Source organism: Musca autumnalis, unplaced genomic scaffold (assembly GCF_047663935.1).
Source record: "Musca autumnalis isolate F117 unplaced genomic scaffold, ASM4766393v1 scaffold_1, whole genome shotgun sequence".
Taxonomy (NCBI): Eukaryota; Metazoa; Arthropoda; class Insecta; order Diptera; family Muscidae; genus Musca; species Musca autumnalis.
Genome location: NW_027411644.1, coordinates 88,828,931 through 88,851,209, shown reverse-complemented (window position 1 = coordinate 88,851,209; position 22,279 = coordinate 88,828,931). Strand labels below are relative to the sequence as shown.

The 22,279-nt window shown below is 40.0% G+C and overlaps 1 protein-coding gene across 16 annotated transcripts in view; it reads left to right on the top strand.

Annotated features, from left to right (window-relative positions):
• The window catches only part of ClC-a (chloride channel protein 2), a 194,018-nt gene that overhangs the window by 153,660 nt on the left and 18,079 nt on the right, over nucleotides 1–22,279 (top strand). For 8 of the 16 annotated variants that reach the window (XM_073984464.1, XM_073984456.1, XM_073984481.1 and 5 more), the window contains 7 exons: nucleotides 4,977–5,110; nucleotides 5,242–5,398; nucleotides 5,478–5,688; nucleotides 10,247–10,348; nucleotides 10,409–10,643; nucleotides 10,705–11,823; nucleotides 11,979–12,020. In XM_073984464.1, coding sequence (XP_073840565.1) covers nucleotides 4,977–5,110; nucleotides 5,242–5,398; nucleotides 5,478–5,688; nucleotides 10,247–10,348; nucleotides 10,409–10,643; nucleotides 10,705–11,823; nucleotides 11,979–12,020 — 2,000 coding nt within the window. The remainder of the gene's footprint in view (nucleotides 1–4,976; nucleotides 5,111–5,241; nucleotides 5,399–5,477; nucleotides 5,689–10,246; nucleotides 10,349–10,408; nucleotides 10,644–10,704; nucleotides 11,824–11,978; nucleotides 12,021–22,279) is intronic. The other 8 variants (XM_073984558.1, XM_073984547.1, XM_073984569.1 and 5 more) reach the window with 1 other exon arrangement.

Here is a 22,279-nt window from a genome sequence, read left to right as displayed (position 1 = left end):
TATAAAGACTCTGTTTATGTCTATAAATACACCCTTCTGGTCTGTGAAGACTCTCTTCTTATCGTCTATAAAGACTCCCTTCTTATCGTATATAGACTCACTTCTGGTCGTTTATAAAAACTCCCTTCTGGTCGTTTACAAAAACTTCGTCTATAAAGTCTCCTTTCTGATCGTCTATTAAGACTCTCTTCTGATCGTCCATAAAGATGTTTTCTGGTCTATAAAGACCCCTTTCTGTCCTCCTTCCTTCTTTACTTTTTTGTCGTCTATAAAGACTTGATTCTTGTCTATGAGTACCCCCTTCTGGACGTCTACTAAACTTTATCAGCAAGATTAAGATTTAGGCCTCTAACGGCATCTTTGAAAATCAAAAAAAAAGGAAATTGGAAGGTGTGGACTTAGCGTCGACGAATAATATATTCCTAGTTAGGAAAATAAAAAAATCTCTAGAAGGAAATAGTCTTTTCAGGAAAATTTAACACTTGAGCAGCGTATCATGCGATCCGTTATTTGATGCTGGGCAAATGTTCTACGTCATGCCCTCAAGCCTGGTCCAATAGGAAATGAGGCGCCTGCACTTACGGGATCCTAACTGCGTCAATAATATTCTTATTGGTCGATGCAGCTATTGCCATCCGCTGAACATGAGACCTGATTTCTCATGTTTGTTTGAACAAAATCAGTTTCAGACCATTTGGAATCGATTTAGCCACGGTCTGTCGGTCTGGCTGTCGGGTGTGTCCTATAACACTCGAACGAATCAACAGATTTTGTAAAAACTTTGCACCTCTGAATATTTTGTCCAAAGTTAAATCAAGTGTGTAGATGGTCCATATCGGTCCATTCCTTCGGGTATATCCCCCCAAAAGTTTAACAACTCAGCGTTGGCCGTTCTATGTACCGGATAGCCTCGAGTAAAAATAGCCACAAACACAGACCGTCGCCCCAGCGACTATATTATGTTTATTTTCGTCTTTGTTGTTATGCTGGGTGCGGTATGTCCCGAATACCTCCGAATTCTTCTGGTCTGAGCCGGGATAGAGAGTAACACCGGACCATGTTTTTGCTCCGTATGTTGTAACGTGCTGCGCCCAGTAGGTCTTCGTCGCCAACAGACTATGCAACTTCCCCACAATCTCATCAACAATATTACCAGCGGCAGTAACTAACACCGAGTATTGCTGTTCCAATTAGTGACAGTTTGACATTCCTGCAGTTTTACGGCGACAGCCTTCGTGAGTTAAACAACATCAGCAGTCTTCGGAGTTGTGATGGAAGTGGAGATGATGGGCTTGCAATCATATTGCTCTAGTACGGAGCTTGACTCGTGTGACCCATACTTGGAGTGTATGGGGGTAGCGGTCAAATGTGAATCCGCCGAGATAGAACTGCTGAAAATGTATATCCTGCAGATTTGCAGCTGTGTACCGAGTTATTCGCCTGACATCAGGCCACTATTGGAAGGCAATAACACCTAGCTGGCCCTAGGAGATTTAAATGCACCTTAAGAGCTATGACATTCAACCGTAGGAAATGGTCAGGGAAAATTGAGTAGATAGATAGCTCCATATTTTGCACCGAGAAAGAGTACGCCTCCGTGGTGCAGTGGTAAGCACGTCTGCCTCGCACTCAGAAGGTCTGAGGTTCAATCCCTGACCAGAACATCAAAATATTTGGACGATAGGAAAGTATTTCAGCCATGAAAAACTTTTCTACAAGTGGTGTCGGAAGACATGCCGTTCGGACTCGGTCCCATATAAACCAATATGAATCGGCGTACACTCATTGATATGAGCGAAATCCCCCTTGTCCCCTCGGGGATGTTGTGGGAAAATATGTATGTGTGAGGACTCTGCAATCAGCGTTATAGAAGACTGCACAAAACGACCACGAAAACGCGACAAAATCGATTAGTTGTCAATGAGAGCCGTACCTAAAATTTTCTGAGCGACATTTTTGCAGAACATTTCGAAGCTGAAAAACGTCATCTTGTGGTATTTTTATAGCGGCTCTTAAAATAAAGGACGAAAAGGACATAGAAGGAAGCGAGTTAAAAGGTCGAAGTGCTCTACGAAAATAATCCTTATTCGATTTGACTGCAGACATGTCATCTCAAAAATAAGCTAAATCAACAGTGAACAAAGATATAACGCTATCTTTGTAAGCCATCTAGCTTACAGGGTCCCTAGCAAAATCTTCATCACGTCATAACGCGGAAGTTCGACTCACGGCGGATCTGCCCTTCGGGGTTCTTAATATACTCACCAAGGGCTTTCATCTCCAAAAGGAATTATCTCTGCCACAAAAATTGTGTTCACAGTGTAATTACCAACCAAGGCTTTAGAAAACTGCCTAATTCATCTGATGTTCTGGCAGTAGAGATGGATTTCGGAGAAATTATTACATCTTCAGCGAATGTGCGTGGCGATCTTCCGTAAGGACCCTAGCGACCCCAGGGCCAAAGAGCTGACATTGGAAGTTAATAGATTAGTCTAAAGTCAATAGATAAGGCGTTATTGGAAGCCAAGAGATTTGTCTGGGAAAAGAATGATCGGACATCTGTCATGTTTAATGGCGTGCTTGTGACAGATCCGAAGAGCGTGAGGGTTATTTTAGACCACAAGTTATTATAGTGACTGGGAGAAGAGAAGTCTTTTATTTGCGGCCTCTTCCGACGCATAAAATCATCAAGAGTGCTTGGGCTTGACGGAATTTTGATGGTCATGTTAAATCACCAGGAGGCGAGTATCTGAACAAAGTTCTCGATAGCCAACCTAATAGTTCCCGAAGCCTGGAAATGGGCAGGGTGGCCCCGCTACTGAAGCCAGGAAAGGATACAAGCAAAGGTGAATTGTAAAACCCGCAGCAAAGGCTCTTGAGGCTTTATTCCACCCCATTGTCAATGGGTGCCACCGTGGTGCAATGGTATACACACCCACCAAGGTGATGTTGGCGACATTTCCTGATTATTTCAGCCATGTAAAACTTCTCTACAAGTGGTGTCTTAGGACACGCCGTTTGGACTCGGCAATAAACAGTACGTCGGTCCTACATCATTGAGCTAATATGAATCGGGGTGCACTCGTTGATATGAGAGAAGTCTCTCTTGTCCCATCTGGGAAGTTTGTGGAACAAAATATATTGTCAGAAATAGTTATCCAATTGCCGATCATTAGTGTGATTTTTGTAAGCAGCACAGCACTAAAACAGCGCTATCTCTACACATATCGGTCGAGGGAGGATTCAATCGTAACAAACCGTGCCATAGGACAGTGTTAGTGCCGCTCAACTTATCAAAAGCCGTTGTTATTGCCAAGCACCCCTTTCTGTTGGAGGACATAGAGCAGACTATCCTGCAGCCGTGTTTGAAACATTGGTGAAACAATAAGTTACCAAAGGCGAAGTTATATGTTAGGTTCTTCCCTCTGACAAATATGAAAATATCCACCACTAAATCAACTGCCACACTATTCGCAACCTGAACGGCTGAAATAAGGCTCTTCCAGATCGATGGTGTCCTGATTTCGATCACTAACTTGCACAAGATATTGGTTGTAACGTTCGTCAGCATGTTGCAGTCAGGAGCGCAAGCTACAGCTACTTGCGATAAGATCAGATGTAGGAACAAGGCTCTCAAGTCGCTGGCCGGAAGCTCCTAGGGTGCTGACAAAGAAACCTTGTTGCTCTCTTATAAAGTAATTGACCCGTCTGTGGTAAGCTATGCGGCGCCGATGTGGTATGCCAATGTTAGCGCTACGCAGTGAAAGAATATTCATTTCTGTCAGAATGTGTAACGACTGCAACAGGGTGCCTCCATTAGCCCAACAAGATGTTGTCGATGCTTGGTTGTTATCATCGTGAGCATCCCTGCCACGATTTAATGGTCATGTTTCCTCCACACAGGAACGTCAGCAGAAATCTTCACGATCTGGGGAGATAGGTCCAAAGGTAGAATTGAGAACCTTCAGATAATGACTCTATGAAGCAGATAGGATAGTATTCACACTAATGCAGTTGTGTAGACAGTTCAAAGGTACGAATTCCATACTCGGCGATCACCACTCATCCATCGCAGCAGAAGAACGCCCAATTAATTTCTGGACGGTGCAGCCGTCTTCGTATTGGTTCCAAATTGAAAGCACTGATGCCCTGTATGTGGACTATAAGCTGCATCTGTTTAACTTCTCAACTAAACCCACTCACATGTCTTCAGGTTCTTTAGGAACGCGACAACACTTTCGGACACTTCCCTCACAAAAGTAAAAATTGTTCGCTTAAATGCAGTTTACGGCCTGTTCGAGAAGAGTTTTCACATTTTTACTGAAGGTATTTCTTGAGGTTCTGTTTACAGCGTGGACAAACCCTTACCTCCTGACATAATAACTTTGGCTATCTGGCGTTAGCTATCTCCAGGTGGAGGTACCCTGATCGTCGTAATTTAAAAACTTGCTATTGTTATTAACAATAGGTAGGGCTGATGTTTCCCTATTCGTAGGGTAATACCCCCTCTGTAAAATATTTTAGGGGTGGGTTACTATCCCGATGAGATAGTCGATTGCAGGTTTTTGATTGTTGGGTGCTGATGGGAATACTCTCCTTCTAAACTGTCAATCTTGCCCTGAAATGGAAATACGGTCAACCACAAAAGATAATTTAAAATTGGCTGTTCGATTGCAGGACAAAGGTCGACAGTTGAGAAATAGAGTCTGTGTATTCTCCTCTGCACCCTTTTGACAATCGAATGAAAACAAAATCGTACGATGATCTCAACACCTGCAAAAAGTCTTCCTCGTTAGTAAGCAAAATTAAAAAAAGTCTTTCTGCACCTGCGAGAGGATTTCCCATAAATAAGGTTCTGTTTACCCCAACTTCTTGTGCATTCCACCAGTTCTCGCCAACTACTAACCTCACTTATTTTAATCAAACTCTCTTTATAAACCATCTGTTATTACTACATATCTCCAATATATCCTTAGGTTCCGGTATACCCGAAATGAAAACCATTCTACGAGGGGTGGCCCTGAAAGAATATTTAACCTTTAAAACATTAGTGGCCAAAATTGTTGGTTTAACGGCAACTTTGGGCAGTGGTATGCCATTAGGAAAGGAAGTAAGTATTAAAATTGTCAAAGTACAAAAACCAACAGGACAGGGTTGCCATCTTAACAAAACCAAAATGTATTTAATTTTCTCTTATTTCGTTTCATCATCCACCTCCAACCCACCTATCCGCCACTCTAGGGTCCATTCGTACATATAGCAAGTATTGTAGCACAATTATTAAGTAAGCTAGTAACATCATTCCAAGGTATCTATGAAAATGAATCCCGCAATTCGGAAATGTTGGCCGCTGCCTGTGCAGTGGGTGTGGGTGCATGTTTTGCGGCGCCTGTTGGCGGTAAGTGTGATGAATTCTCCTAGATTTTTAAAAATTCGCAATGTTCATGTTTCTTCTATTCTTCTTTTTGGTCCTGCAGGTGTATTATTCAGTATAGAAGTAACAACAACCTATTTTGCGGTACGCAATTATTGGCGTGGCTTTTTTGCGGCCGTTTGTGGTGCTACAGTTTTTCGCCTCCTGGCGGTGTGGTTTCAAAATGCCGATACTGTAAGGGCTGTGTTCTTAACTAATTTCACAACGGAATTTCCATTCGATCCTCAGGAATTGTTTGTATTCGCATTGATGGGGTAAGTTGCAAAAATGTGGAAGCCAAAAACCTATTTAGGTCAGCTGAATTAAAATTTCCCAAGGCTGAATGAAAGATTTCATATGGAAACCTCCATTCAGCCAGGCTGAATTAAAGTTTTCCTATGGAAAACCTTATTCAGCCAGGCTGAATTAAAGTTTTCCTATGGAAAACCTTATTCAGCCAGGCTGAATTAAAGTTTTCCTATGGAAAACCTTATTCAGCCAGGCTGAATTAAAGTTTTCCTATGGAAAACCTTATTCAGCCAGGCTGAATTAAAGTTTTCCTATGGAAAACCTTATTCAGCCAGGCTGAATTAAAGTTTTCCTATGGAAAACCTTATTCAGCCAGGCTGAATTAAAGTTTTCCTATGGAAAACCTTATTCAGCCAGGCTGAATTAAAGTTTTCCTATGGAAAACCTTATTCAGCCAGGCTGAATTAAAGCTTTCCTATGGAAAACCTTATTCAGCCAGGCTGAATTAAAGTTTTCCTATGGAAAACCTTATTCAGCCAGGCTGAATTAAAGTTTTCCTATGGAAAACCTTATTCAGCCAGGCTGAATTAAAGTTTTCCTATGGAAAACCTTATTCAGCCAGGCTGAATTAAAGTTTTCCTATGGAAAACCTTATTCAGCCAGGCTGAATTAAAGTTTTCCTATGGAAAACCTTATTCAGCCAGGCTGAATTAAAGTTTTCCTATATAAAACCTTATTCAGCCAGGCTGAATTAAAGTTTTCCTATGGAAAACCTTATTCAGCCAGGCTGAATTAAAGTTTTCCTATGGAAAACCTTATTCAGCCAGGCTGAATTAAAGTTTTCCTATGGAAAACCTTATTCAGCCAGGCTGAATTAAAGTTTTCCTATGGAAAACCTTATTCAGCCAGGCTGAATTAAAGTTTTCCTATGGAAAACCTTATTCAGCCAGGCTGAATTAAAGTTTTCCTATGGAAAACCTTATTCAGCCAGGCTGAATTAAAGTTTTCCTATGGAAAACCTTATTCAGCCAGGCTGAATTAAAGTTTTCCTATGGAAAACCTTATTCAGCCAGGCTGAATTAAAGTTTTCCTATGGAAAACCTTATTCAGCCAGGCTGAATTAAAGTTTTCCTATGGAAAACCTTATTCAGCCAGGCTGAATTAAAGTTTTCCTATGGAAAACCTTATTCAGCCAGGCTGAATTAAAGTTTTCCTATGGAAAACCTTATTCAGCCAGGCTGAATTAAAGTTTTCCTATGGAAAACCTTATTCAGCCAGGCTGAATTTAAGTTTTCCTATGGAAAACCTTATTCAGCCAGGCTGAATTTAAGTTTTCCTATGGAAAACCTTATTCAGCCAGGCTGAATTAAAGTTTTCCTATGGAAAACCTTATTCAGCCAGGCTGAATTAAAGTTTTCCTATGGAAAACCTTATTCAGCCAGGCTGAATTAAAGTTTTCCTATGGAAAACCTTATTCAGCCAGGCTGAATTAAAGTTTTCCTATGGAAAACCTTATTCAGCCAGGCTGAATTAAAGTTTTCCTATGGAAAACCTAATTCAGCCAGGCTGAATTAAAGTTTTCCTATGGAAAACCTTATTCAGCCAGGCTGAATTAAAGTTTTCCTATGGAAAACCTTATTCAGCCAGGCTGAATTAAAGTTTTCCTATGGAAAACCTTATTCAGCCAGGCTGAATTAAAGTTTTCCTATGGAAAACCTTATTCAGCCAGGCTGAATTAAAGTTTTCCTATGGAAAACCTTATTCAGCCAGGCTGAATTAAAGTTTTCCTATGGAAAACCTTATTCAGCCAGGCTGAATTAAAGTTTTCCTATGGAAAACCTTATTCAGCCAGGCTGAATTAAAGTTTTCCTATGGAAAACCTTATTCAGCCAGGCTGAATTAAAGTTTTCCTATGGAAAACCTTATTCAGCCAGGCTGAATTAAAGTTTTCCTATGGAAAACCTTATTCAGCCAGGCTGAATTAAAGTTTTCCTATGGAAAACCTTATTCAGCCAGGCTGAATTAAAGTTTTCCTAGGGAAAACCTTATTCAGCCAGGCTGAATTAAAGTTTTCCTATTGTGGTCTTGGCGGAGCCTATGGAAAACCTTATTCAGCCATGCTGAATTTAAGCTTTCCTATGGAAAACCTTATTCAGCCAGGCTGAATTAAAGTTTTCCTATGGAAAACCTTATTCAGTCAGGCTGAATTAAAGTTTTCCTATGGAAAACCTTATTCAGTCAGGCTGAATTAAAGTTTTCCATAGGCTGAATTAAAGTTTTCCTATGGAAAACCTTATTCAGCCAGGCTGAATTAAAGTTTTCCTATGGAAAACCTTATTCAGCCAGGCTGAATTAAAGTTTTCCTATGGAAAACCTTATTCAGCCAGGCTGAATTAAAGTTTTCCTATGGAAAACCTTATTCAGCCAGGCTGAATTAAAGTTTTCCTATGGAAAACCTTATTCAGCCAGGCTGAATTAAAGTTTTCCTATGGAAAACCTTATTCAGCCAGGCTGAATTAAAGTTTTCCTATGGAAAACCTTATTCAGCCAGGCTGAATTAAAGTTTTCCTATGGAAAACCTTATTCAGCCAGGCTGAATTAAAGTTTTCCTATGGAAAACCTTATTCAGCCAGGCTGAATTAAAGTTTTCCCATGGAAAACCTTATTCAGCCAGGCTGAATTAAAGTTTTCCTATGGAAAACCTTATTCAGCCAGGCTGAATTAAAGTTTTCCTATGGAAAACCTTATTCAGCCAGGCTGAATTAAAGTTTACCTATGGAAAACCTTATTCAGCCAGGCTGAATTAAAGTTTTCCTATGGAAAACCTTATTCAGCCAGGCTGAATTAAAGTTTTCCTATGGAAAACCTTATTCAGCCAGGTTGAATTAAAGTTTTCCTATGGAAAACCTTATTCAGCCATGCTGAATTAAAGTTGTCCTGGGGAAAACCTTATTCAGCCAGGCTGAATTAAAGTTTTCCTATGGAAAACCTTATTCAGCCAGGCTGAATTAAAGTTTTCCTATGGAAAACCTTATTCAGCCAGGCTGAATTAAAGTTTTCCTATGGAAAACCTTATTCAGCCAGGCTGAATTAAAGTTTTCCTATGGAAAACCTTATTCAGCCAGGCTGAATTAAAGTTTTCCTATGGAAAACCTTATTCAGCCAGGCTGAATTAAAGTTTTCCTATGGAAAACCTTATTCAGCCAGGCTGAATTAAAGTTTTCCTATGGAAAACCTTATTCAGCCAGGCTGAATTAAAGTTTTCCTATGGAAAACCTTATTCAGCCAGGCTGAATTAAAGTTTTCCTATGGAAAACCTTATTCAGCCAGGCTGAATTAAAGTTTTCCTATGGAAAACCTTATTCAGCCAGGCTGAATTAAAGTTTTCCTATGGAAAACCTTATTCAGCCAGGCTGAATTAAAGTTTTCCCATGGAAAACCTTATTCAGCCAGGCTGAATTAAAGTTTTCCTATGGAAAACCTTATTCAGCCAGGCTGAATTAAAGTTTTCCTATGGAAAACCTTATTCAGCCAGGCTGAATTAAAGTTTTCCTATGGAAAACCTTATTCAGCCAGGCTGAATTAAAGTTTTCCTATGGAAAACCTTATTCAGCCAGGCTGAATTAAAGTTTTCCTATGGAAAACCTTATTCAGCCAGGCTGAATTAAAGTTTTCCTATGGAAAACCTTATTCAGCCAGGCTGAATTAAAGTTTTCCTATGGAAGACCTTATTCAGCCAGGCTGAATTAAAGTTTTCCTATGGAAGACCTTATTCAGCCAGGCTGAATTAAAGTTTTCCTATGGAAGACCTTATTCAGCCAGGCTGAATTAAAGTTTTCCTATGGAAGACCTTATTCAGCCAGGCTGAATTAAAGTTTTCCTATGGAAAACCTTATTCAGCAAGGCTGAATTAAAGTTTTCCTATGGAAAACCTTATTCAGCCGGGCTGAATTAAAGTTTTCCTATGGAAAACCTTATTCAGCCGGGCTGAATTAAAGTTTTCCTATGGAAAACCTTATTCAGCCAGGCTGAATTAAAGTTTTCCTATGGAAAACCTTATTCAGCCAGGCTGAATTAAAGTTTTCCTATGGAAAACCTTATTCAACCATGCTGAATTAAAGTTTTCCTATGGAAAACCTTATTCAGCCAGGCTGAATTAAAGTTTTCCTATGGAAAACCTTATTCAGCTAGGCTGAATTAAAGTTTTCCTATGGAAAACCTTATTCAGCTAGGCTGAATTAAAGTTTTCCTATGGAAAACCTTATTCAGCCAGGCTGAATTAAAGTTTTCCTATGGCAAACTCTATTCAGCCAGGCTGAATTAAAGTTTACCTATGGCAAAATCTATTCAGCTAGGCTAAATTAAAGTTTACCTATTGCAAACTCTATTCAGCCAGGATGAATTGAAATTTGCCTATGGGGAAACTCAATTCGATCGGGCTGAATTGAAGTTTACCTATGGGAAAGGTCCATTCAGTAGGTCTGAATTGAAGTTTTCCTATGGAAGTTTGCTTATGGGAAACTGTGGGTAATGTTCTATATTAACGGAAGTCATTATCATTACTTCTTCTTTTTTACCTTTCAGTGTAGTTTGTGGTCTTGGCGGAGCCGCTTATGTCTGGGTACATCGAAGATACGTTCTGTTTATGCGTTCGAATAAGAAAATGAATAAATTCCTGCAAAAGAAGTAAGTAATTTATTTTGCATTTATGGGTCAACCTTAACCACGGTAACTTTTTCTTTCCAGTCGTTTCCTGTATCCCGGTTTCTTGGCTTTGTTGGTATCGACAATTTCCTTCCCCTTGGGTACGGGGCAATTCATCGCCGGTGAATTGGGAACTCACGAACAAGTCTCGCAACTGTTTAGCAACTTTACATGGTCCCGGGATGATTTGACCGTGGAACAAGCAGCCATTGTTACCCATTGGGTGACGCCCTATACGAATGTTTTCATCAATTTGACCTGTTATGTAATATTTACAGTAAGTTTGGTCAACTCTGAGGTTAGCATTCGGAAATTTAATCAGTCTTTCTTTGTTACAGTTCGTCTTCTCGATTATTGCCTCCACCATACCTGTACCATCGGGTATTTTCATACCCGTCTTTAAAATTGGTGCCGGTTTGGGCCGTTTGATAGGTGAAAGCATGCATTTGTGGTTCCCCAATGGTGTACGCTATGGTGGTCGTTTGTCACCCATTAATCCCGGAGGTTATGCTGTTGTCGGGGCTGCTGCATTTTCGGGAGCTGTCACCCATACCGTCTCGGTGGCAGTGATTGTCTTCGAAATGACTGGCCAAATTACTCATGTGGTGCCGGTGATGATAGCTGTACTGATTGCAAATGCCATAGCAGCCCTGCTGCAGCCCTCTATGTATGATAGTATTATACTTATCAAAAAGTTGCCATATCTGCCCGACTTGTTGCCCTCGAGTTCGGGTATGTATAGCATCTATGTGGAGGACTTTATGGTACGCGATGTCAAATACATTTGGCAAGGCATCACCTATCAGCGACTCAAAGAAGTGTTGAAAAGTAATAAGACTTTGCGTTCCCTGCCCCTGGTGGATAGTCCGGAAAATATGATCCTATTGGGTTCGGTGCAACGTTACGAACTTATCAAAATGATAGAGAAACACATCGGTCGTGAGAAGCGCATGGAAGTTGCCCAGAAATGGAAGAAAGAAGCCGAAGAGCGCATACGTGAGGAGGAGCGGAAGAAGCAAGAGGCAGAACAGCGTATGCGTCGCCCCTCACGGTTTGAGGTCTTACCCGCCCCAGACATCTTAAGCCTACGGCAAATTGCCAACGATGAAATGTTACCACCCAAAAAGAAACAGGAAACCCTCAACAATACGCTGCAACCGCGTAAATCCATTCTCAAAAAGACAAACTCATTTAATCTTAAAGCTTTTACACCTACCTCATTGAATAGTCCTAGCATAACGCCATATTCCACAATCACCGGTGCCGAACAACGTATCCGCAATGCTTTCGAAACAATTTTCAAAAAATCAACCACCTTACAAGATGTTCAGCCATCGGGTGATGGCCTGGAGCCAGGTTCGGTTTCAGCTGCAGCCAGTACGGGTGACATGACACCGGGTACACCGACTGTCCAGCGGGCACCCAGTACACCGGGTATCTCGAAAAAAGTTCAATTGGTAAGTGAATGGTGGGGGAGATTTCCTTTAAGAAGTTTGAGTGTTCTTGGGCATGGGCATGCTATATGTTTTTTGTTGTTGTTTTTGTTACTAACCTTTATGCATTGTTGTTGTAAATTTTACTTCTTTCTATTTCTGTATTTTTTAAACTTAAGAATGCACAAAATAAACCTCATTCCGAAGAGGACGCAAATATGGTAATAAATTTAGACTTTATTTTTGTCCTTACATGACCTTACTTTATACATCGAAGCTGAATTATACCACAATCCTAACCTCATGTCCTAACCTCTTTCACAAATTCATTTACTCGCAAGTTTCTCTACATCCAGATTGGACCTTAAGAAAACGTAATATTAAAACCTGACATTATTCTCGCCGCATGCCAACAGGAACTGTCGAGTGAGCAACACATTATGTTACTGCACTGACAGTATCCTTGTCTCGAAGAGCATTCCCCAAAAGAATGAAGAAAATCAATAAGGACATAAGTGTTGTAATAAGCAAGGCTAAGGCATCTAAAGCTTTAGGGTCGGGCGCCATCTCGATGCTTAAAGCACTTAGGCCCTGACGCTGTAAATAAACCCGTCACTGATCCCAGAGGTATAGAAGAGAGTTAGAATCATCACATTGCAGAAACCCGACAAATCAGCTAGTCGCGGAGAGTCCGACAGATCGACATCCCTCTTGTTACCACTGTCGAAGATTTTGGAGCCCTCTTACTGCCAGATATGACGAGGAAAACTCAACCTTGTACCATTAGCACTACGCACAGTATCACAATAAGTCCTCCATGTCCAGTGAGGTTGTTGTAAAAGTATTCCTGCTTAATCTGGCTCTGGGCCAATCTCCAGTTCTAGGAATGTGGCTGTTTCGATGGGATGTAATCACAGATCTACTGGAGTTAGTTGAGTAGGCTTGGCAGGTCAGTTGATAAGGTGAAGTGAGTCTTGCGAGCATGTGTCGCATGTTGGACAGATTTTGCACGGTGTCATCGATCCTGGCCCTATAGGAGCCAAAACTACTCCGGTTGTTGTTGTTATAGCAACGCAAATATGTTCGTTCGTGTATTATTTCAGTTATCAGGTTCTGGTTCCTCTGTATCCAGACTCAAGAATTCTGCCACCTGGACTGGTTGCGTCCATAAGGAATCAGGAGCCAGGTGAGTGGGGTTAGCTGGGCAGCTAAACAAATGTGGTGTATCGTGTGGTCCCAGTCCACATGGTGGGCATGTGTTGGGTATCGAGGCGTCAATTCGGGCCCAATATGAATTGAGGCAGCTGCATCGTCCGGATCTTAACTGGGCTAAAGGCACTCGTGTTTGCCTTGGCAGTTGGCGTTCTTCTGCTGCGGTGGATGGTGGGTGGTCTCCAAGTATGGCATTCACACTGTATCTCTGTACTGCCTGCGCCACCATATCAGTGTGAATGAATCCTGTCCATTAAATCGTGACAGGGATGCTCACTGCAATAACCCCCAAGCAGGTACTGCATCGACAACATCTTATTGTGTTGACGCACCGGTAAAATTTTCGTCTTCTCATGAAGATGGTCCACTGGTGTCATGAGGAGGCACTCTGTTGCAGTGCTCAGGGCAGAAATCTGGCAGGTTTGAATCTTCTTTCAATACGTAGTGCTAACCTTTGCAGACCACGCTGGCGCCGCATAGCTTACCACAGACCGGCCTATTGCATTGTAGGTGGTCAACAAGGTTTCTTTGTCAGCTTCCCAAGTGCTGCCGGCCAGCGACTAGAGCACCTTGTTCCTACCTCTGATCTTATCACAAATAACTGTGGCATGCGCGGATGACTTAAACATGCTATCGAACGTTACACCCAATATTTTTGGGGTAGTTAGTGGCCGGAATCAGTGCCCCATCGACCAATATGTTCGGTGGAAGGCTCATTTCCATGTGGTGAACAGTGTGGCAGTGGATTTAGCGGCGGATGTTTTCATATTCCTCAGATGGAAGAACTGCACTAGGTCAGCTATGTAGACATTTAACCTATCACATATATCATGAACGAAAGCACCTGTCGCCAAGATCGTACAATCATCCGCATACATCACGATCCCTATGCCGTCTGGAGGGTGTGGAATTTCCGGTTTGTCGCGGCCGGGGTATGTTCTCCGAGGACAGCATTCACACGATGGTTGTTTAGATCATGAAGATCCCTCCTGACATGCTTGGGTGGGGGATACTATCCTGATTAGGATGGCTCTCACGGTAACACCCGAACAGGTAATGCAACGAAAGCATGTCATTGTGTTGTTGTACTGGAAGAATCTTTGTCTCTTCATGTAGATGGTCCATTAAAGACATGACAGTGTTCCGACAGGTTTGAATATTTTTTCCATCGAGTTGCATTTATATTCGCGGACAACAATGGCGGCGCATAACTTACAACAGACCGACTTATCGCGTTATATGTGGTAAACAAGGCTTCTTTATCTGCACCCCAAGTGCTGCCGGCTGGGGACTTGAGGATCTGTTCCTACATCTCAGCTTGTCTCCGATAGATGTGGCATGCACGGACGACATGAACATACTCTCGAATATAACCCATAGAATATTGGGGTAGATTGTGGTCGGAATTCTGATAATGTAACCCCTAGAATTTTGGGTAGTTTGTGATCGGAATTCCGCTACTATCGGCAATGACATTCAACTCTGTTCTCAAATCTGCCGTTCATGTGATGAACAGAGAGGCGTAGATTTAGTGACGGATATTTGGCATTCGCGTGGAAAAAGGTGGTATGATCAGTCAAATAGGAGTTCAGCCTTCCACAAATGACATCAGGGAAGTTACCTGAAGCCAAGATCGTACAATTATCCGCATACGTTACGATCTCACTGCTGTCTGGAGGGGACGGAATACAGGAGAGGTAGAGTTTAAACAGTTTCGGAGATATCACCCCACCTTGGTTAACTCCCTGTTTAACTCTACAGAACTTGGGCTTATTGTTCCTGACAACTAGCGTCCACACATATAATTGATTATCCATCCACTTGTCCGGAGGGTAGTCTGCTCGATTTCCTCAAACAGCGTGGAGTGCTTGATACTGTCAAAGGCTTTTGATAAGTCAAACGCCACCATCACTGTTCTATCGCACGACTTGCTCTGGTTGAGTCCTCGACTAATATGTGTGGAGATGGCGTGAAGCTTTGTTGTAGTTATGTGCTGCTTACGGAACCCATGCTGATAAGAAACAACTGGATAGCTGTTTCTAACTCTTCTCTTCGCCCTGTCAATAGCTTGCACACCTCTTCAGATCACTCAGCGTAACGTCGCCAAACGTGATTAAGATCCTATCTTCCGTCTCTCCGTTGTCCACAATTCACTTGTTCGGGCTCCAATGTTGCAACTCTTCAGATGATTTAACCACTTGTTCCGCTTATGCTCACCGATCAAGCTGTTAACTTCCAGTCTCAGCTCCCTGACTCTGGGGTCACTAGTGTTGGCACGACGAAGCTCATCACGCTCATTTGCTAGTCCCGTCGCCTCTGCCGGGAAGTTTGTTCTCACTTGGGCTATTCGACTAGCAGCTACATGGCGATCGGCTGCAACAGTGATGATGTCTCGAAACGTTCTCTCTGCTACCCGAACATCAGAAAAGTTCGACAGATCTTTGAAGCGGTGATTAGTGAACTCTCTAAAACAAGGCCAATTAGCTTTCCAATGATTGGTAAAAGTGCGGCGTTCAAAGGAGATGACATCTCGTATTCCGACGACGACAAAGAGTCAGACGACGGAGTTGGAGACACACTGGGAGATGTTCTGGCGCAGCAAACAGCTACATATGTACCTATCGCAGTAATTCTGGGTGCGGCTAAGGCCACAGCACCCTCGGAAGTGCACCCAATTCCCTATGTCCATTATATCTCATAATTGTGGACATGTGGTGGATGCGGATAAGACAAACGGAACAAATCCATACTGGCCCGGGGTTCATCTCTATCACGGGGTTCATCTCTATCACGGCGCGGCCCCAAGGTGAAAAAAACACAAACGCATACATAATTGTTGAGAGGACGGCCCCTGGTCGAAGATTCTTCAGTCATTGGTCAGTCAATTCGTTGCATAGAACCAGCCGTCGTGCGATTGGGTTCCCCTCAAGCTGCATGTTTTCCAGCAGCTTTCTGCCATTTTCGACTTCACCTACGTCGGGTAATGCGGGCGTAGTATTTTAACTTTATCTTTCCTAGTCCCAAAGAACATTTTGCTTTCCAGTGCCTCCACTCCAGCCTCTGTTATCGAGAGGACTAGACCCATGCTGCTGTTTTTGGATTGCTCAATGGCGATTGCGGAACACTTGTCCATTTTAACATCCATGTTCATCTTCGCCAGGACTTTCAGCAGCATTATAGATTCTGTCTAATAGACAAGACCTTAGAAGGTTTTCTGTCTACTAGAGAATACCTTAAAATACCTTTTGGCTATAATAGAAAATTTGAAAATATCTTCTGTCTACTGGAGAAAACCTTAAAAGGTCTTCTGTCTACTAGAGAAAACTTTAAAAGTTCTTCGGTCTATTATAGAAGACCTTAAAGGGTCTTCTACTAGGGAAGACCTTAAAAGATCTTTAAAAAGACTTCCGTCTACTATAGAGGACCTTAAAACTTCTTCTGTCTACTATAGAGGACCTTGAAAAGTATTATTAATAGAGTTGCGTCGTTCATGAACGAACCGGCTCAAAGGAACGATTCCGTGAAAAGAATGAACGGATCCGTATCCAGCTCATTCTTTTATATCGTTCATTTCGATCCCCGATGGACGAGTCATTGCTGCTTACAAAATTAGCAGCATTGGTTTTGCAGTCAAACTCTAAACAAACGCTGCGTTAGCGGAAACAGCACAAATTTCCACACAAAACAAACAATGATTCAGAGAGCTACTCTCGCTCAGTAACTCACCTCATTCAGTAGCACATCTCGGTCATATCTTTCTATTGCATCATTCGTTCATCTGGTTCTTTCATATCAAAACCACCACCACTACGTTCAGAAACAAAACCACCCCCATTAGCACACAAACAAGCAAGAAACAGTTTTGTCATTCGTGAACGAACATTTTCAAAAGAGCGAGGGAGTCATATGCAGCAGAGAACGAACGACTTCAAAATAATACAGTCAAATGTATTGTTGAACGAAAAAGAGCCAACGAACGAAGTAAACGACCCGGATCTTTTTGGTGAACGGAATGAAAAAGATCGATCCGCTCAATGAACGAGATTGCCCAAGACTAATTATTAAAAGGTATTCTCTCTACTTGGCAAGACCTTTAAAGGGCCTCAAAATAACTTCCGTCTACTATAGAGGACCTTAAAAGTTCTTCTGTCTACTAAAGAAGACCTTAAAAGGTATTCTTTCTACTAGGGAAGGCCTAAGAATGTATTCTGTCTACTAAAGAAAACCTTAAAAGTTCTTCGGTCTATTATAGAAGACCTTAAAAGGTCTTCTGTCTACTAGGAAAGACCTTAAAGGTCCTTATAAAGACTTTAAAAGTTCTTCTTCTACTAGGGAAGACCTTAAAAGCAGGGTTTCGGAGTCGAGCCATTTTTCCTTCGACTCCGACTCCGACTCCAGGCCAGTTTTTTTTCACGACTCCGACTCCGGAGTCGACTCCGAGGGTAATTTCCTATACCACTAAAAATTAATAAAATTTGCTAAATTTTTCAACTTTTCCTATACTAGGACCATATATGCTTATCTGTTCTTTTCTCTAAGACAATTTGTAATGCAATGCGATGTAAAATTGATGTTCCGTATTGAATCTGCTGTATCTTATATCAAAAAGAACAAAAACAACAGAAAGAATTTAGAAAGTTTCAGTAGATTTTGCCGAAATATATGTACGAGTATACCCTCAGATTATCAATTTAAAACAAAAACAAGTAGAACTGACGAGTTTGATTAAAATTTTTTTGTACGGACGGGTCACATATCTTTTTCTTTTTATTTTGTCGAAATATGAAGATGGGTATGCCAACAGTAATTTGTTACTTACAGATTTTACGAAAGCGATAATTTTTTGCTGACTCATTTTAAAGTACATGTAGAATAGAATATGTCGAACGGATAAAAATAAGCTGAGATATGAGCGTTAGAAAGAGAAAATTCATTGTGATTTGTATGTAACATCGAAGTTTGAAACACGGTTTTCTCAAAATAGCATTTTGGGATTATTATACGTATTAAAAGATTGTACTTAAGCAAGAGACTTTTTAAAAAAAATTTTGACGGATTTATGGCGAAAAAACTCTCAACTTTTTTAGGAAAATTGAAATTTTGACTTCTACAGTTCACATTTTTTTAAATGCATATTTTTTAATTCGTTTCGCTTAAGTACACGATTATTATGTTCTTAATGATCCCACAAAAACATATGCTGATCGGTTTATTCGTTTTCGAGCTACAGTGGTCACCGCAAACTGCTTTAGTAAAAACAGTGTTTCGTAGGTGGCCATTTGTCAGAAAACAGTGCAATATTTTTCAAAAAAAAAAATCTGAAAGTAGCTCAAGGTATTATAAATCAGATGAAAACAATATCTTTTGGAAAAAAATTGGTAGATTACTTGTGAAAATTCATGAAAAATTTCATTTTTCGTGCACAATAAGTGACCATAACCCCTTAATTGTGGACAAAATAAACTTATACATAATACTTTTTCCACATTATATTGAGAAACTCTCTTAATTAGGGGCTCCCTACATACTATATGTTTACTGAGGTCCCACAACTTTAGTGAAAAAGTTGTAAATTTTACAACTTGTTCTAATAAAATTCAAGCTGTCTATGCATCTGAAAAATATATAAAACATATGTACGTAATCTAAACATCGCGAAGATTCAAATGAAACCAAAACTATACAAATCCGTTTAGCGGTTTGCATATTATAGCAAAAAACAAAAAATATATTGAGGAAATTTATAAAATTTTTGTAAGAGAAAATATTTATTAAAATTTATTTTGTGAGTTAGTTGAACAAAATGTAAGAAAAATAGGTCGGAGTTTTTCTTCTATTTTAGTTAAATTTCACGCAATAAATCACATTTTTTATTCTAATCACTTCTCGAAAACACGCTAACATCTAGCAGAAGATATGGATATCTTTCAAATAAATGTTGGGTTCCTTTAAATGGGGTATAATCTTGAAATAAAATTGTATCGGGTAATGTTCATTTTGAAATGCGTGTAAATCGCGAAATCCTCAAAATCACTTGATGCGCATGCGGTTTACCAATACAGCGAATTCTTCTCTTTTAATTTGTACACATTTGCCAGGATTTACTTTGGCCGCTAAGATGTAGCATCGTCTGCAGTTTAATGTGCAACAAACACACTTTTTATGCGCATCCGATTTCACTATCAACCGCGAAAAAATACATCGATCTAAACATATTTCAATAAAATCCATCAAGAACCGTGGATGTAGCATCACACAGTATTTTTTGGATAAATCGGATACAGCTGATTTGCCACTAAATTGTTCAAACCGCTGTTTTCGCACAAACGCGAGTGATGATTCACTTTCTTCATTGAAATGGAAACGATCCACATAAAGCGCGAATTAGTCAGCGATATTTTGAAAAACATTTTTCGCAAATTTTTCAATTTTTGCAGTAGCCATTTCCGCCGTTCTAGAAGATGGATTTTTACGATTTGTGATTCATATGATCCGGATCGTCGAAAAACTAAAATATCGCGGGGTACCAGCACACTCAAAACGATATTGTAAATACTGTACCCAAAAAATAGGTTTTTTAGAAAAAATATCGCACTAAATTTTGGCCTTTGGCAGTAGATTACTCTGCTGCTGTGTGGACTACATACTCAATATGTATATCAGATAATGCGAAATCGCGAGTTCTTTAATCCTATAATTGTTTTTTCGAAATATCCGAATGCGCGTCCCAGTTACATAAAAAATACAAAAACACCGGAAATCCGGCTTCAAAATGTCAGCATCCATAAAAGGTGGATGCAGTGGAAATTTTGGAAAGTGATGCATTAGAAGCGTCATCTTCATTTTGTATTCTCCTACTTTTGCTTTGGACAGATGTCATTTGAATGGTTTAATCAGAAATCGAATAGCAATGTAAAAAACCTGTTTAGCTTCAACGTGTTTTTACCTATGTTTTTCCTTTACGCGGTCGTAACTACCACGTAAATTAAATTTTTTTGCTAAATTTTTGAGCTTTGTACAAAAACATCTAAATTAATCCGGCAAAAGTCATAGTTACTGGTAAACTACAATAGTTCGCGTATTATAATAGTGCAAACCTTGGCTTCATGGAAACTAAAAAATTTTGACTTTTCCTCATATACGTTTTGTCATAAATGTGATGGTATATTAAGAAATCGATTCATATTGAAATATGCAATTATAATTCTATTGTCATGGAACATTACTAAATATAATAAATCCTTTGCTTACAAGTTTACTCATAGATTTCCTATAAAATGAATAAACGATTTATCAAAATTTTAATAAAGTTAATCTCTCTATCATAAAAAAATAAAAACTCTTTTGATAAATGTAGAAAAAAACATTTTGCCCGGAGTCGGAGTCGAGCTTTTTTTCACGACTCCAGACTCCGACTCCAGCAAAATTTGCTAGACTCCGACTCCAGACTCCGACTCCGAGCCCTGCTTAAAAGACCTTTTGTCTACAATAGAAGAATTAAAATGCTTTAGGTCTACTAAAGAAGGTCTTATGTATGCTAAAAAAGACTTTAAAAGGGACTTATAAGTACTTCCGTCTACTATAGAGGAGCTTACAAGTTATTTTTTCTACTATAGAGGACCTTGAAAGGCAGGGACGTACGCAGGATTTCATTTCGGGGGGGGGGGCCCAACTTGTCCAAAAATCATGAAAATTAAAAATGTTGTGTATCGTTACGTAAAGCTATTTTAAAGGGGTTTTAATTGATTTTATGTATATTCAATATTGCCACAAAGTATATACATTCAAAAGAGAGAGATCACAATATTTTAGATACAAGATTGAAATTTGGAACTGATTATAATATATTAGTCCTTTGATGAACCATATCAGACCACGTTCGGCATAGTCTCCTCACAAAAGTTTTTAACCAAATTCTCCAACAGAAATTAAGCAATAACTAAAAAATCTTTCAAATTAATATTGCCCATATAGATGTACGTTTTGGTGTATCCCAGAATTTTCAACCACATTAGCTCTTATTTGGCATTTTGGGTTCTAAATCCCGCAGCGAATAGCTTTCGAAACATTTTCTATATTCGAGGCTATTAGCATAGTTTTTAAAAATATCGTCAGTAATATGGATTTTGGAAATCATTTTGTTGGGAGAACTTCCATGCAAAAAGTGGTGAAAATAGATCCACGTTCGAACGCAGGGATTGCATTCGCGAATATTTCGAATAGATATATACATTGTTTGGAGGATATAAACAGTTCGATCTGAACATAACGCCGTTTCTTCTTTATCACACACTAAGTTCAGTGCCATTAAAAAAGTTTTGTATTATTGTAAGAAAATCATATTCTTTAGTGCATAAAAACACCAAAACTTTACTATTTTACCAGAAGTGATAGAGTCCGTAAAAGCCAACTAATAATTCAGAAAATTACATTAAAAAAAAGAAAAAAAAAATATCAGAAGCCGGGCGATGCAATCTACGACTCATAGACTCCGAATCCAACTCGCAGTACTGTTTGAGACTACCCTAACACATGGTCGAAAAATATCTCTAAAAACGCTCGGCAACATTTTAGCTAAATCCTGAAAAAATAGTTTAAGACAAAAAACTCCATCTGATACATCAATGGTTGTTGTTCCAGCTTATTTCTATCTTAATTGTACGACTAGATGTTTATGGACTCGATGACCTTAAAAACTTTCCAACGGAGCGGAGACAAACTTATGAAAATGCATAACTTTTGTTTTCTGGAAAACAAGTAAAAAGTTACAGTCGGGTTTGCCTACAGAGATATACCCTCAGCCTGTGTGAGTTGAGACTTTTATATATAAACAGATCGAATACGGGCTACATAGCCAATTTTTTTTTTCTATAAATTGTAAAGCCAATAAGTTTCAGAATTTGATATGTACGTAATTTTAGGTTGTTTCCGTCAAATCGGGTAATTGAAATTTTGTGTTGAAGGTATTTGAAGGAGTGAACCGATATAATCCATATTCGAACCTACTGTAGGTCTCGAAAAAATCGGATTGGACTTTGCTCAAGATTTGCCCCATACGACGGTACAAGTTTCATCAGGGGCATGTCCATACTTCTTGAGAAAATAGCCTGAAAGGTGCAAAAAAACAGCTATGACACCGTGTGTAGTGGTTGGAGCGCAAGATTACTCTCGAACGGATCTGCCGATTTGGTCCAAAATTTGGCTTTCGTAATATTTTGTCCAAACTTAGTTTAAGTTCGAAGATGGACCATATCGGCCCACTCCTTCA